The 15,981-nt window shown below is 35.1% G+C and overlaps 1 protein-coding gene across 1 annotated transcript in view; it reads left to right on the plus strand.

Moving 5' to 3' along the window:
* Positions 1-15,020, plus strand: part of LOC147069108 (uncharacterized) — a 34,578-nt gene extending 19,558 nt beyond the window's left edge. The window contains exons 11-17 of the mRNA XM_085951359.1: positions 613-802; positions 2,388-2,490; positions 3,231-3,343; positions 8,621-8,790; positions 9,642-9,739; positions 11,029-11,200; positions 12,971-15,020. Coding sequence (XP_085807485.1) covers positions 613-802; positions 2,388-2,490; positions 3,231-3,343; positions 8,621-8,790; positions 9,642-9,739; positions 11,029-11,200; positions 12,971-13,144 — 1,020 coding nt within the window. The 3' untranslated portion in view covers positions 13,145-15,020. The remainder of the gene's footprint in view (positions 1-612; positions 803-2,387; positions 2,491-3,230; positions 3,344-8,620; positions 8,791-9,641; positions 9,740-11,028; positions 11,201-12,970) is intronic.
* The last annotated feature ends 961 nt before the right edge of the window (positions 15,021-15,981 follow it).

The following is a 15,981-nucleotide window of genomic DNA, read 5'->3' on the forward strand; positions in this document are numbered from 1 at the left end:
TCAAATTTCAAACTGCAATTTATCCATAACATGATTTCGAGACTTACCAACTTTTGGCAGTAACACCGCAAATGTATTAGGGCTCTTCTTTGATGCGTTGAATACATGATGTATTAAATTTAAGCGTCAATCGACGATTTCTGTTTTGTCATCGTTGAAATTTCCATTAGTCGAGAAATTTACATTTATCCACTTTGTCAAGTAGTTATATAATACTACCACCGAACCTACCCTACCCTATGTATCATTGGTGAGGAGTGGAGGTAGGATGTTAAGATTCAACATAAACAGTGCACACTAAACTTTGTCAGTCATACTTATTTGTTTTGATAAATTGACCTTTTAATAAACTAAATGGCTTTGCACCACCGCTCTAACCCAAAGATAAAGAACTCTCAAGCACCACCACGCAACATCCTGTCGGGAGGAGTTCACAAAACCGAATGTTCTAATAAATATTCACATTTAGGTCATCCTCGATGGTGCAATGTGTAGCTTGCTCGATTATCTATCGGATCCATGGGCGGCTTTCATTTTGTTTTTCGATTGTCACGGTTTTTCGTTACACATAAACCGGATTCACTCTACTTTTCGCTTCTATTCACCTTTCAGATGGGGCGATGTCGCTGGTCTTTTGCCACGGAATCGGAGCTTACATTCCACATGAAAGTTAACCACCGAGAGGGTGGAGACTACCGCTGTGATTTATGCGAAAAGGTCTTCGCACATCGAGATAATTTGAGACATCATATGTCACAACATCGATCTCCAAAGAAACACATCTGCTCATATTGCAATAAAGGTATTGTTGCTTTTCATTACATCCGACATCTTGGCAAGTTTATAGACTATAACTAGGTACTCTTCTATTCTTTGTTGTGTCGGGTTCCAAAAGTTATCAAAGGCAATACTATTTTCCTCAACTTGTAGGATCCCGTTGAAATTGCATTTTACTGCGTATGCCTTGCATAAAATATGGCGTTTGATGCTTTGTATTTCACTCTACTTGAAGACTTAGTCATCAGAGAACCCCTAATTCAACATATCGTCACTGTTCTGGCAGAAAACACTAATTCGAAAAAATGACATATTGAGTTAGTACCAAAATATTCCTTATTTCAAACTTTACCTTCTGGAAACCTTCTTAATAAATAAACAGTCTTTATTTTAAAGTCATCCTTTTTACGATTACTTAATAAACTCACATGATATACCATCATTTCAAACATTTTAACAACTTCAAAGTCAAATTACTCAAAACAAGTATTCTCCAGTTAGTGTGTTCTGCCAGAACAGACACGATATTGTCTCCACGATTTGCTTCCATACACTATCACTGTGCATATGACAAAGAATTTGGAGTATAAATAGAGAGAGCCTTATACCCCGCTTACACGTGCATGGATTTACTGCTGACAGTACATATTATCGCGGCCATAACAAAAAAATGCAAGTGTAAACATGTATTATCGTGCAAGTAGCAAGATTGCATGCATGAATCAACAAAGTTCGAATGCTTCTGATTTTGACAGTTGGGATTTGTTCGATATCTGCGCCTGCGCAGTGGAACGATAGTGGCGTACCTGCCGGTAAAAAAACGAACTACACCATCCAGAGACTCATTTTGAGGTTAACCAATTTTCATGACCTGTCAAATAGTACCAAACTGATAACATCGCGTCTCGCTTACTATTGAAGAATGAGATTGGCGATGCAGTCAGTTAACAGTTATTATCGCGATAGCTTAAAATTCACACTATCGATGCAAATAAATCCATGCACGTGTACAGGTGCTATAATATTATGTTATTTCTATTATGACCAGTGGCGGATTTAGGGACATGGTGGCCCGACGCACCGACTGATTTTGAGACATGATAAAAAATACAATTAACACCAGAAATCATATCCTTTAATCAAAATTAATTATTATTGAGGATGAGGTTTTCTTTTGGTTCTATGACTGGTTTGAACTGACGTATTAAGGTTAAGTTGGTAAATTCCACAAATATTAACATCACTCAGTTGCCATTCCGATTTTATAACACGCGCAATGGCTGCCATCTTTTTATGTTCATTGTGATTGCATGAACTTACATTGCTGGCTGCATATCTACTCATCGTGATGGATTATCGTAGCAATATGTAGTGTGAAGTGCTCAACAAATGAACTTGTTTGCGAAGTCACTTGTAGCCAACTTAATCAGTAGACCAGTTGTCCCTTTTATGCTTTAATTCCATACATTTATGCTCTTTCTCTATTGAAGAAGGTTGTTTTTAACATCTTTGACGTATGACTATTTTATACTACTGTTTGTTTTTCTGTGTAAAGTGCTTTGTTAGTATTACCTCCGCTCGCCGTTGACCCACAATCTTGATCTTTTCAGTTTTCGCCAGTTTGACTACCCACAAGATCCACGTCAGACTACATACGAAAGACTTACCGTTCGTGTGTGAAGTATGTGAAGCAGCCTTCGCTACTAAAGACAGGTAATAAAATCCATATCATTTGTTGGGAGCTCACTGAAAACTTACCTTATATATATATGAAAAAAAAAAAGAAATGTAAAATGTCTAACTTACTCATTGATGTTTGGATTTGTCTGTATATTATATGTGCATATATCCGCCTTTTGCTATGGGAGCTTCTCTCGCAGCTTTCTGTGGAGCGAGATTAAAAAGAATAGGCGCAAAGGAGTCACCCTGCTTCAGTCCAGGTGTCACCTCGAAAGATTCAGATACATTCCCCAGTATATATATTCTGCTTCTGGATCCGTGCACACCCACACCATATCGATCAGTTTCCTTAAGATTTGGAATTCTTTCAACATATTCCAAAAATCTTCTCTATGCACAGTCATATGCAGTTTTGAAATGCACGAAGAGACTGAACACCTTAGTTGAATTCCCATTTCTTTTCCAGTATTTGTCGTAGAAGGTTAATATTACGTAAATTAAATAAATTGTAGGCGCCCAGATGTCGTATGCAGTATGAGTTTATGGCTTGTAATACAATAAGTGAGTGATAATATTGAAAAGCTGTGAATAACAATAACACACAATGTTAAGCAATGTTTAAAAAAATGCAAGCAGTGCAGTGCACTTGTATGATGTTCGAACAGCCGCCACTGTCTGCGAGAAAATTTACACATAGGCTGGAGTGAATCGTTTACTATCGGTGGCTAATAATGTAAATTATTAAATATTGATTTTGTCATGTATTTTTTCAGATTGAAGAATCATACTCTCACTCACACCGGTGTGCGGGCTTTCACCTGTGATCTTTGCAACAAGGATTTTGTCACGGGATCATCACTGAATCACCATAAAAAAAAACATACAGGTGATTTCATACTTCCAATTCTGTAGAAGCCGAGCTGGTACTGGTTCGCGTTAGAGAACCCCATAATTATTTTGGGACTGAAAGCATCGATTATGAATCATTAGTTTGAAAGCAAAATTCTCTGTATATATGGGCCAATCCGGAACCCGAACATTTAGAGAAGATAACGCTGATTTCTATCAAAGCGCACTTGAGTGCGTGGCGACCTTAGTCTTAGATATCTGCGTGAGCATGGCCTCCACAAGGGGGGCTTTCAGGGCTCTAGCCTGGGGGCCCTGGCTTGCTGGGTTGAACAATTAAGTGAGATAAACACACCACAAATTTGCTCTATTAGTAAAAAAAATACTTACAAAGTTTTAACATTTTAAAATATATGGCTGTGCCATAGAATTTCATTTAATATCATGATTGATATAATTAAATAATAATCCACATGTAAAACTTTATTTTACAATGTTTTTCTTAGCTCGTATTCTTATTTGTCTGGTGGTTGTTTGTCCGATACAAATTTTGCAATCGATTTTTAACTAATTTCCCAACTAGCTAGACATTTGAAACTTTTAGAATATATCAGAACACGATGCCAATGCATTTTTTTAAAAACTTTTAGCCATCTTTAAGTAGAATTGATTTCATTTTCAGTTAATTTTGTTTTGTATGAAAAGTTATTTCGGAAGAAATCCGTAATCCAATCCACTATTATTGGTTGCTAGGGGTCTGGGGTCCTAGCAACTAAATTATTAATATATACGTGCGTTACTATGGAAATCAATATGACATTTCAGTATTATTTCTATCAAGTACAAATTTTTTTGATCGTTTAAGTTTTAAGTCAAGTCAAGTTTATTTATGATTCAACAAAAAATTTAAAAATGTTGTATATAAAAAGTTCTTTTTATCTTGTAATTATTTTAATTATTTTTAATGTGTTTTCGGACTAATAAAATGGCAAAGGGTCGTATGTTACTTGGCTACCACAAAAAGAGATCGCTATCAGTGCTTCATAATATCGTCACTGTTCTGGCAGAAAACACTAATTCGAAAAAATGAGTACCAAAATGTTCATTATTTCAAACTTTACCGTCTAGAAACCTTCCTAATAAATAAACAGTCTTTATTTTAAAGTCATCCTTTTTACGATTACTTAATAAACTCACATGATATACCATTATTTCAAACATTTTAAAAACTTCAAAGTCAAATTACTCAAAACTAGTATTCTCCAGTTAGTGTGTTCTGCCAGAACAGAGACGATATGATGCCGAGTGCTGACGACTGAATTATTCAAGTAGATTTAAAAATACATAGAATGCCCTTAATTTTACATTGTGGAACGCTGGGAATCCGCTGAATACCATTTAGGGAACACTACTCGACATTATACCGACCTGGGGCCATGCTCCTGAGACATGCTCAGATGTAAAAACTGCTGAGACTTCATACCAAAACGTAGGGTCTCGTGATACGCTTGCTTAAGACCGAGTGTGGTGCAGGACAGGTTGGTTTGGAGGGATCTATGTTTGTGTTGTATTCCTATCTCATTATTTTTGTTTGTCGCAAAAATATTATGCGTTTGACTGTGTTAAATGAAAAACAAAAACCAGCGGGTAATGTGTGTGAATTGTTAACATGAAATAGATACATATTCCTTTTGTTGCAATTGATTTCAATGATATTTTAATGAAAGTACCTACAGTAGAGCCTCGATTTTTTTCCGACCATATCCGATCCTAATAAGATCATATGGGCCTCCACAGAGTGAAGTTTTGTATTAAGAGATTTTGTTTTTACGAGTAATGAATGTCAGTCACTTGCTCAACCTATTCGGTCCATACTCTTGACTTATACACAAATTGAAAAACAAGATGTGTACTTCCCAGACCCAGGATTCGAACCTGGGACCCACAACGCCCACGGCTGACGCTTAAGCCGATATAATGGACAAAATAACCAGTCAAATGTCACAATTGTTAAAAACATCCTATTAATATTATACATGTTTAAATCCAAGTGTCTAATAACATTTATTGACTATTCGTCAAATAATGAAATTTAACTCTACTTATTACAATTTTCGTAAGTTTAATGAGTCGATTATAAAAAAAACAGCAGACTTCAAAAGTGAAAACAAAACTTGTACCTTTTTTCAAAGTAGGATTACCGAAAGCAAGCGCGAACATTACCGTGTGTCTGGATATATCATCCGTAGACGAATAAACAGGATTTTGTTTTGTGTTTTTATATAACGGACTTTCGGCTTTAACGGACACCCCCTCAACCCGCATTAATCTGTTATATCAAGGTTCTAATGTACCTACATACTGTTTCCAAGGTAAAATTTTTCAATTTATTGTTGAACCCTGTAAAATCCTATTCAAGTTAGTCCGTGATGGGTCTCAGGACAGAGCACACGCATATTACACAGTCACGCACACAAGTCTAAATTAACATTATGTACAATCAAATAAATCTAATTTCAAAAGTGTTCACACATGTTTCATTGTTCACCCACCAACTTCAATCCCACAGGCCTATAGGTAATTCGGCCCTGAGAATACATCCATAACACCATTGAAGTTATCTCAGATCCAGAAATTTAAAGAAACAATATTTAAAGAATATTGTTACGTAGTTGGAATAGATCTGCTGGTTGATACTAAAAATGTTGAGAAACTTTCAGATTTTTGTGCCTTGTTTAATGTTACTTCTAATTAGGCTTACCATACGTCCTGGTTTGACCGGGATTGTCCCTGTTTCACACATTGGTCCCGGCGTCTCGCCCGGTTTGGCATTTTTACCCGGCTGTTGTTCCGCGTATGAATGATTGTCAATAATACATTGCCATGATTGGCCATAGTAGCGTATATATTGTTATGACTGATGAGACGGCCGGGAAGGGTGCGAAAAAAGTTCATTCTAGTAAGAAGTACGGCTGGTATAATAAATAAATAAAATAATTTAAATTTCTGCTGCATCAGACCTTCCGCATTCTTCTAATGGATTTAAGTTTTGCACTATTCCATTTGAAATGGAATCATACTCAAATGTAATGGTACAAAACTTAAATCCATTAGAATTTAAATTCAAATTCCATCAAGTACCTTCGGTCGGTAGTATTACAGTAAACCCTTGTTAGTAAGAACACTGATTATTCAAAATTCGCCGTAAATCGAAATTTTCTCGAAAAAAGTCCCTTGAACATTATTTTCATATAAAACCATACCTTTAATTCGAATTTCGTAATTCGAAATAATTTCAGAGTCCCTGGCATACAAACATATACAATAAATCGTAATGAAGTACACTATTTCATGAGCCAGTCATTGAAATTTGTGACAGACTTTTCTTAAAACATCATAAATTACTTATTTTAAGAAGGTAATAAAAATAATCCTGACTCGGTAGGCACATCTATGATCGGAAACAAAATTAATGAAAATCAAATTTTTTTTTTTTCAAAATTTTAATATTTTTCCCCATACATTTCATAATTCGTAATTCGAATTTTTTTCGATTTTCGGTCCCATGGAATTCGTATTAACGAGGTTTTACTGTAATACAGGAAGATCTCGACTTTCGCACATAATTGGTTCCTGAAAAGGTGTGCGAATGTTGAATGTTCGAAAGTAGAGGGAAGTAAAAAAAAATTAAATTGTGTGTATTTTGGAATATTTATTTATCAAGTAAATATAAGATGTTTAAGAGACATGTTTAAGTGGGGTATGCGGGTGTTTCCCTTAAAAAGTTATCAAGAGTTAACTGTTTGCCACTCTTCTTTTTCTTATTTTAAATAAAATATTTTAAATGGTAAATCATTAACTTTACAATATTGCTTAACTGCTGGCACGAAATGTAAAGAGAACCAATCTTTTAATATTAACGCAGTAAACCCAGGCTTTTTTATTTGATTACTGGAAGCAATTCTTTATCCTTCCCTTTCAATGCTCTGGGATTTTCTGATTGATAAATTAACATTGGCATCAATTTTAAATCACCAGCCAAGTTTCCACCAAAAAGCAATGTCAATCGGTTTTTAGAAGGTTTATGCCCAGGGGCAACTGATTCTTCCTTAGATAAGAATGTACGGACTAGGCATTTTTTTCAAAATAAACCTGTGTCATCTACATTAAATATTTGGCTAGAGGAATATTCTCCATCTTCAATAATTTTGGATAATGAGGAAATAAATTCTTTTGCAGCATCTTTATCCGCATCAGCCGATTCTCCAGTGAATTTAATATAAACCAACCGTTACTTGCTTGAAAAATCGTGTTAGAATCTTCTTTTTCTAGCCTTCCAATCTTTGTACAAACTAAGAGCCTTCGTTTGAATAATTGAAATATTCAGAGGGACATCTTTTTGATGTTGGTCGTCTATCCATGATGACAAATATTTTTCCATTTCATCCATAACTATGCCGTGTCTTTTGGAAACAACCTTTAAAGATAATATATTTCCACAATTTTGAACGTATTCCTATTTAAACGTATTTATTTGTCAAAATTGAACATATCGTAGTAGACCTATTTGTATCATACGAACGTCCGATTGAAGCAAAAGATTCACCGCAATCAGAACGTCATGTGAAGTTTATATGTCCTTGATTTCTTTTTGTTCGTATCAACACTGCAGTTTTTCCGTTTCTCACTCATGTTTATAAATTTTTAGGGTGAAATATTTCAAATGAAGAAAATTAGCAAAACGCACAACATGACAACGCCCACACGCGCTCCTGCGCAAGACTAAACCTATCCTAGCTAGCTCACAAGCAAAGTGACGGGTGCGAGCAGGATGCAAGTGACGCAAGAAATGCACTTGCTTGTGAGCGAGCGAGAAGGGATATCTTAACCCCACGGCCAGCGCGACGTTTTGAAAAAACCATTTTTTTTGAAATGTGCGAAATAGCGAATTGTGCGAAAGTCGAACGTTCGTAAGTCGAGGTCCGCCTGTATTCTTCTTTTGTACTTAATTTTAATAGGTAAAAAAACAATTTTTGGTTGTAAATTTGTATCTTTGCTCTATACCCCATTCCTGTACCGGTTTAGAATTTCATAATTATGGTAAGCCTGCTTCTAATTAATTAATCGTCTATGTTTCCAATGCATATTTGTGCACTAATAGCATGAATTATTCGAAAATCTATTTTATTAATTAAACACTATTTATCGCCCTGTTTCCTTGTAATAAAACAGCATTCGACATCAGTCGTGTTCAATCCGCAATCGAATGAAGTTCTTCCCTATCTGCTTCCACTGAATCTTCAATATTTATTTATAGGCGCGCATTTAAAGACGTGTACTGAGTGTGGAAAGACGTTCTCGAAGGGATGCAAGCTCACTCTGCACATGCAAAAGAAGCACAAAAACATCACTGAAGAAACGAAGAATGTCGCGTGCGAGATATGTGGTATCAATTTACCCAAGGCGGAGCTGGACCAGCATTTGAAGGTAAGAGAATGACTAATAATCTCTTCTCGTAAGTTTATTGATGTCTATCTTGGCTCGTGTATTGGGGGCGTTTTCGTTGTATTTGTCCACCACCTCCGTTAATATAATATGTTCAGACAGGTTGCGTTTGATGTGTAGATGTGGTATTATAATGTGGGCCTTTACAAAAGGAAACGCGCGTGTGCATTTTTATCGTTTTGTATTTCGTATAAAGCACAGTAATACATGGCAGGATATACAAGAGTATATTATTAATCTATGATGTATGCGTACAGGTTTTTTAAACTTCATATTTTAGGAAAGACGAGTGCTTTGTAATCGACAACTGACGTTTCCGTCTCTTTATTGTCTATGCTCTAAACTTGAGCATAGACAATAACATGTCAGTTGTAGAGTTGGATAAAACCTCTACAATTGCCCCTTACCAAAGTTTCATATTGTAAGTAATTTGTAACCCTGGAAATATGGGAGCGAAAAAACTAAATGTAAATGTGCCACAGGTGCAGTGCGCCTCAGCTGGGCTGTGGAGTGGATAGGCGAATATCTCCTTGGAGTCATTGTGTGGTAATAGTGACAATATCCCGAACCGCTTTCGTAATGCGTTTGCTTGAGGAAAGTTACCTTTTCATGCTGTTGACTGCACAAATATTGTGAAAACTTAAGCACTTATTATTGACAACAATTTTTTTTAAATGTTAGTCGAGTCATAAAATAATTTAACGTCAACTTGGTAATAAATTTGGTTAAAAATATTTCTCCCATGCAGGGTTCTAGAGCTCTGGTTCCATCCAGTGTTTGAATTTTATTATTATTTTAATTCTTATTCCATGTTTCTTTTGTCCATTTATTAGATCCATACCACTCAGTACAAATGTACTGTGTGCTTCAAGACTTTTCCGCTGACCAGCTTGTTGGAGGCCCACATCAAGACACACTCCGTGGGATACAGGTAAATTTTAATCGGTCAAATATGTTTTAGATCTCGGTTGAGGATGTCCAATGAATGATCGCTCACTCCAGACTGTCATAAATTCATAAATGCAATTTTTAATTGTTAAAAGTTTTTTCTTTCCTTGGCTCGTAACATCCAGGATTCCACGCCATACATGATAATGAAATTCACCAAGGGATGCACCGACGATATCTTTTTATTTATTGAAGTATCACAAGCCATAATAGATAATAGTTTTAAAAAAATACTCATCTATCTATTATAGTTTGGTTAGGCAGGGCTTAGAAATAAGTACATATAAATGAAAAAGTGTGCACAATTTTGTCGTATCGCCCAAAATATACCAAAACTATTGTTGTTTTTGATTGGTTTAGGCAGGGTTTAATAAAAAATAAAACTAATCAACACCGTAAATTGTAGTTCAATAAAAACAAATTCATATGGCTAACAAAGTTTAATGTGCACTATTTATGGCGGATCTTAACAGCCTACCTCCACCCTTCGCTACTGTGGTAACTCAACGATAGTTTACTGTCAAAAGTAGTGCAAAGATCACTTACAAATGATGTTCGCGAGAGAACTCTACCATGCATCGAATATTGGAAAAACAATACTCATGGGGCACTGAATGATAAGATTAATGAATTGAAGTTCAGTTTGTTGCCGTGTCCGAAAATTTGTATGTATGCAGTTCGCCGTATCACACTTCACCGTGAAATGTTATATCGGAAATATATGGTCGTATGTATATTAAAAACCGTCCAACCTCCTTAGGTTGTATAGTACCGTGATAAAATTCATGTCTAAATAAAACATGGTTCTTGTCGGTTTACAGGAAGCCAGCGGCAAACAAATTTTGAAAATAGCCGGTATACTGGATTATTTGTTAGGTTAGGTAAAATATCAAATCAAACATCAAATTTAATATCTGATAATAATACAAGTGATCTCATTATTATCAGATATTTGAAACCAATCAATATTAAATTAATGTTCATATTGAATCTAATAATATTGGAACATTATTGTCTGTAATGCTCCACGAACAATGCGTAATTTTTTCATCTCGGTGCTATAGAGATGACCGTATAGTATACGATCATCTCTTTCCGATAAGAAAGCTCACGGCGAACTGTGCTACGGTGAAATGTAATACGTACAATTTACACGTAACCGTTTGTTACACCTTTCCCAATAGTATCTCTTATAGATGATCTTTGAATGACCATTGTTTGCCATTTATATAATTCGTGTTTAAGTAATATAGAATGCATGTTTGCTGTCAGATCGCACGTGTGTGGCAAGTGTGGTTCCAGCTTCGACAAGGCGGGCTACCTCCGAGGGCACATGGCGAAGTGTTATGGCGACTGTCCATCCCTGTCGTGCCCGTACTGTCCTAACAAATATGCCAGCACACGCGGTTTCGCGTCACACATGAGAACCCATACTGGTGAAAAGGTCTGTAATGTTGGATGCACTGCAAAAAAAATACTGTGTATTTAAAGGCTTTTAAAAAAGTTAGATGGAGCCTGAATATCAATGGGTTAGTGTACATATATTATATTGTACACCCAGTTTTTACTGAAATTTATTTTTTCTCCATCATACCTATATACTGTAATAATATGGTACCTAATTGAGACGATTCTGTCTCATTCAAATATATGATGTATTCCATTTTGTCGTTTTCATTTGATTCAAATCTTTTACATACTTTTTTTCAAAATATTCATAACTGGACCTGAGCATTAATCCAAAAATGAATCAATCCTAATTAATCCAAGAGTGAACCTGAAAAAGGACTCATGGATTAATGTTTAAATTAATTAATTAATTAATTAACTGCAAGACATTTCGCATTTCCAATACATTTGTAGCAACCTTCACACTATTATCATCTACATCTGTAAAAATCGCAAGCATTTCTATACAATTTTTCAATTAGTCAATTCCATCAACAATTAATTTTTCAGCGCATCTATTATATACACAAGACTGCTTTCGGCCGCTATCTAGGGTAGGTTTGTAGTTAGTTGTAATTGTTACAATAAGTGCTATGTTTTAATAGTACCTCTCTTGACTATGCTAAATTTTAGAGCGAGATAGACAGTTTTGACTGTTTAGACGGCTAGGACGGGTAGGTACCCTAGATAGCTGCTGTAGCGGCTTAAAGCCGTCTTGTGTATAAAATAGATGCGCAGAGACCCTAAACCTTGGATCTGTTATGATTTGGATGGTATTATCGTATTTAAGATTGATGATTTTGAATATATGAAGCGCCTAGTTTCAAAAGCCCCTAAAACGGTTTTTGAAAATTTTTGAGTTAGATATGTATTTAGATGGATATTTTTATTACCTATATGATGGCCAAAAAAAAACGCCAAAAACCGTCAATACGTATGATCAAAAATTACAGTAAATTTCAAAACCCCCTAAAATGGTTGGCTGTGCTTTTCAAATACCCCTAAAATGGAAAGCCAAAATACTCTTAAGAATGTAACGTATTAAAAAATAAATACATAAAGTTCACAGATTTAATAGATATGTATGTTTTTTTCTCAGAACTACCTAAAATCGTTTTAGGGGCTTTTGAAACTAGGCGCTTCATATATCATGCAACTGCTTGTGACAAAGTTTCCACTTGTGAAAAGATCAAAATTGAATTATACGATTTTTTTTAACACTACAACTGGTCATGAAGCCTAATGACAGTAGTGTAGTAGTAGCAATAAAACAATTGCAGAAAAAACCATGCGTTGAGAAAATCACAACTGAAAAATGAATTACGAATCGGACTACAAGGTCCTGGACTGACTGCGTCAAATACATGGAATCATCTGTGTTCAGACATGCCCTCTAAAATCAGGCAAAATGCTAATTTCTTTGAGCTTTATGTGCATGCTCTATATATCGGATGACCTTGAATTTTTTTTCTAGCATACATTTATATATAGACATAATCCATTACTCTAAATACCTAAGTTATTGACTTACCAACTTTTGGCAGTAACATTGTTCGGTACAATGAAAATGATAACAACATTTTATACATCATATCTGCGATTTGTAATCAAATAGTACGAATTAAATACTTTTCGTACAGTTCAATTGCGTGTTGGAATCATCTTTCACTATGTGTTGATGTCAAAAATGATCCTAACTTTTAATTAATTATTATATGTACTCATTTAATCCTCAGCCTCTCAATTCATGATGTTTTTTTTTCAGGCTGTTAAACCAAAATCTGTCCTTAAAAAGACATCTTCCGAAAGTTGCCCCGACACCGCTACATCTGGGTTGCAAACTAACAATGCGTTACCGTCAACAGGACCGACGACTGTTTCACAAACGCCGGACATCGTTCATGATATTCCTATAACAGATGACGACGATGATGTGTGACCAGTTGTTTATATTTTGTGCAGTTTTGAAACAAGCAAGGATGAAGTAAAAAAAGACACCGCCCTGACCATAGAGATTCGGTTTGTCCGACTACCTGAATCATCTTTCGTGGGTCGACAGTGAATAACGCTCAAGGAAATATCTACCCTTGTGATCGCTAATAGAAACTAGATTGTATGTTTATTTTAATAATGTAAACCACCTTTTTAACCCCCCTTCTGTAAATAGGTTTCTGTAGAATGTAAAACTGTTGAATCGGTAGGAATTGACGATAAAGACCTTAAATCTATTCTAGCATAAAGTATCACATTGGAGACAATCAACGCCAATTTGATGTTGCTCAGACAGACCTCAGTAAACAGTAATAGAAAATTTTGTAACTTCAAAAACACTACTTTACAGGGGAGACAAAATCATTGTTGTTTTGTATACAAATATATGGTTATGGAGTTTAATCATCCGTGATTTAACAATATTACATTTCTTTTGGAATTACATCATTTGACATAAAGATATTAACAACAACCACTAGATGGCATTCAAAGTAAATTTTTTATTAAAACGAGTTACACATTTTTCTAGTTTCAACGTCAATATATTACCATCTATGTAAATAGATTTAATCGTTTTATACTGTCGATAATAATATTGAGACGCATATCGTCTATGTTCTGGCAGAACACACTAACTGGAGAATACTAGTTTTGAGTAATTTGACTTTGAAGTTATTAAAATGTTTGAAATAATGGTCTATCATGTGAGTTTATTAAGTAATCGTAAAAAGGATGACTTTAAAATAAAGACTTTATTTATTAAGAAGGTTTCCAGACGGTAAAGTTTGAAATAAGGAACATTTTGGTACTAACTCAATATGTCATTTTTTCGAATTAGTGTCTTCTGCCAGAGCAGTGACGATATATTTTTTGGGATCAAATTTGATTCCTGTCTCGACCTGTTAGAAAATATCAGCTGCAACTGAAACAACAGCTGAACAGCAAATATGAGCTGTTCGGGCGTTGATAAATTCCTTTGTAATAGTTTCGGCAAAACATTATCAATTGTTAAAATTCGTAATATTTTAAACCGATCAGATAATGATAATCTCTGCGATACTGAGCCAGATTTAGGTGTTTTGGATGAAGATCTGCATATTTCAGATATGTGCTGTACGGAAGCCGACGATTAACTATTACTGTTCTAGGAAAAAGATTACAGAGACGCCTTTTTTTATATCTGTTATGCCACGGGCGAGATTTGAAACTTCTCTGAGAATGTGCACTTTGCGGACGACAAAGATGCGTCTCTAGTAATAACTCATCTGCGTAAGAGATTTCGCGATCTTTATAAACCGGACTATAAGTTTTCGATCGATTGATGAAGTTCCGGGGACATTTATGTTATATTCAGATCAAAAGGAATAAACATGCCCGGTTCGGCGTAAAGTTTTTTTAAGCTTTGTGAGTCTCATTTAGGGAATTGTTTCGATTTCAGTATTTATACTCGGATGAGAGAGGGAGATTCAGTCCTACCTTCTTGTGAAGCTATTGTGCACCGTCTGTATATAAGGCTGATGGACGCATGCTCTTCCTAGATAATTGGTACTCGTCTCCCAATCTTTTCCTCAGTCTAAAAGAAACTGTGTAGGTACAGTTCGGACCAACCGAAATATGCCTGCAAGTATGAAGCTCCATCTTCCAGAATATTTTGAAGAGTACCACACAAAGCTACATTTCCGATAGATATATCAAGGTTTAAGAAACGACACCTTGTAAGTGACATTTTGTTCAAAATAGGTTTATTGCATTATTGAATATTTTGATAGTTTTTATTATGGTTTTCTTCAGTTCTCTGGCATTTTGCAAATAAAATTTTATGTAAAAATAAAACTTTTTTTTTTAATACATTTCCTTCGTCCTACAAAAACACAGATCCCGACCATGTCCGATCCTAATAGGATCATATGGGCCTCCACGGAGTAGAGGTTTGTATTAACAGATTTTGTTTTTTTACGAGAAATGGATGTCAGCCACTTGCTCAACCACAGATACCTAATATAAAATACAACTGTACATTTAAATACATATTTCTATATCTACACAAATAAAAAAAAAAAATTAAATTCAAATAAATAATAAAAAAGTTATTAAACATTTCGCTGCCTGATTTCCAGGTTGTTCTGTCACTTTCAGTAAAATGTTCAGGAGAGCAATTTGAAAGTTCACATTGAAATAATACATTGCACCACCAATATATATTTCGCCGTCTGATTCCCAGGTTGTTCTATGTCACTTTCTGTAAAATTCTCCGGAGAGCAATTTGATAGTTCACATTGAAATAATTGCACAACCTATATATATCAAAAACTGTGTTCTGCATATAAAAGAATAACTTATTTTCGAGATTATCGACAAACGCGTTCATAATTTTTGCATTCTGACTAATGGATTAAACAGTTCTGGAAATAGATCAAAATGGCATTTTGCTTAAAAATGTGAAATGGAACAACCTGGAAATCAGGCAGCGATTTAATAAAACAGTAAGTATATTTGAATATTTACTACAAAATTATTCGTGACTGTTAGTCCAAATTTTTCTCCATTTTGCTCTGTCTCCAATGGGAGTCAACAATAAAGTGACCGAAAGCATTGAGATTCAAAGAGGAGCGATACAGGGCTGTATCATATCAATGATATGGCTATCAATTGTAAACCGGCGCTAAAAATGATACATACTTTCCGGATCTTTTTGGGTGTTACTGTATTAAAAATCCTTTATAATTCCTTAGTTAGAAGTCAGCCTGAGAGTGGGTCGATTGTTTGGGCCCTGTATCAGTTGAA

The sequence above is a fragment of the Rhyacophila brunnea genome, unplaced genomic scaffold, assembly GCF_057557595.1.
Source record: "Rhyacophila brunnea isolate RB1 unplaced genomic scaffold, BYU_Rbru_1.0 scaffold_24, whole genome shotgun sequence".
Classification (NCBI taxonomy): domain Eukaryota; kingdom Metazoa; phylum Arthropoda; class Insecta; order Trichoptera; family Rhyacophilidae; genus Rhyacophila; species Rhyacophila brunnea.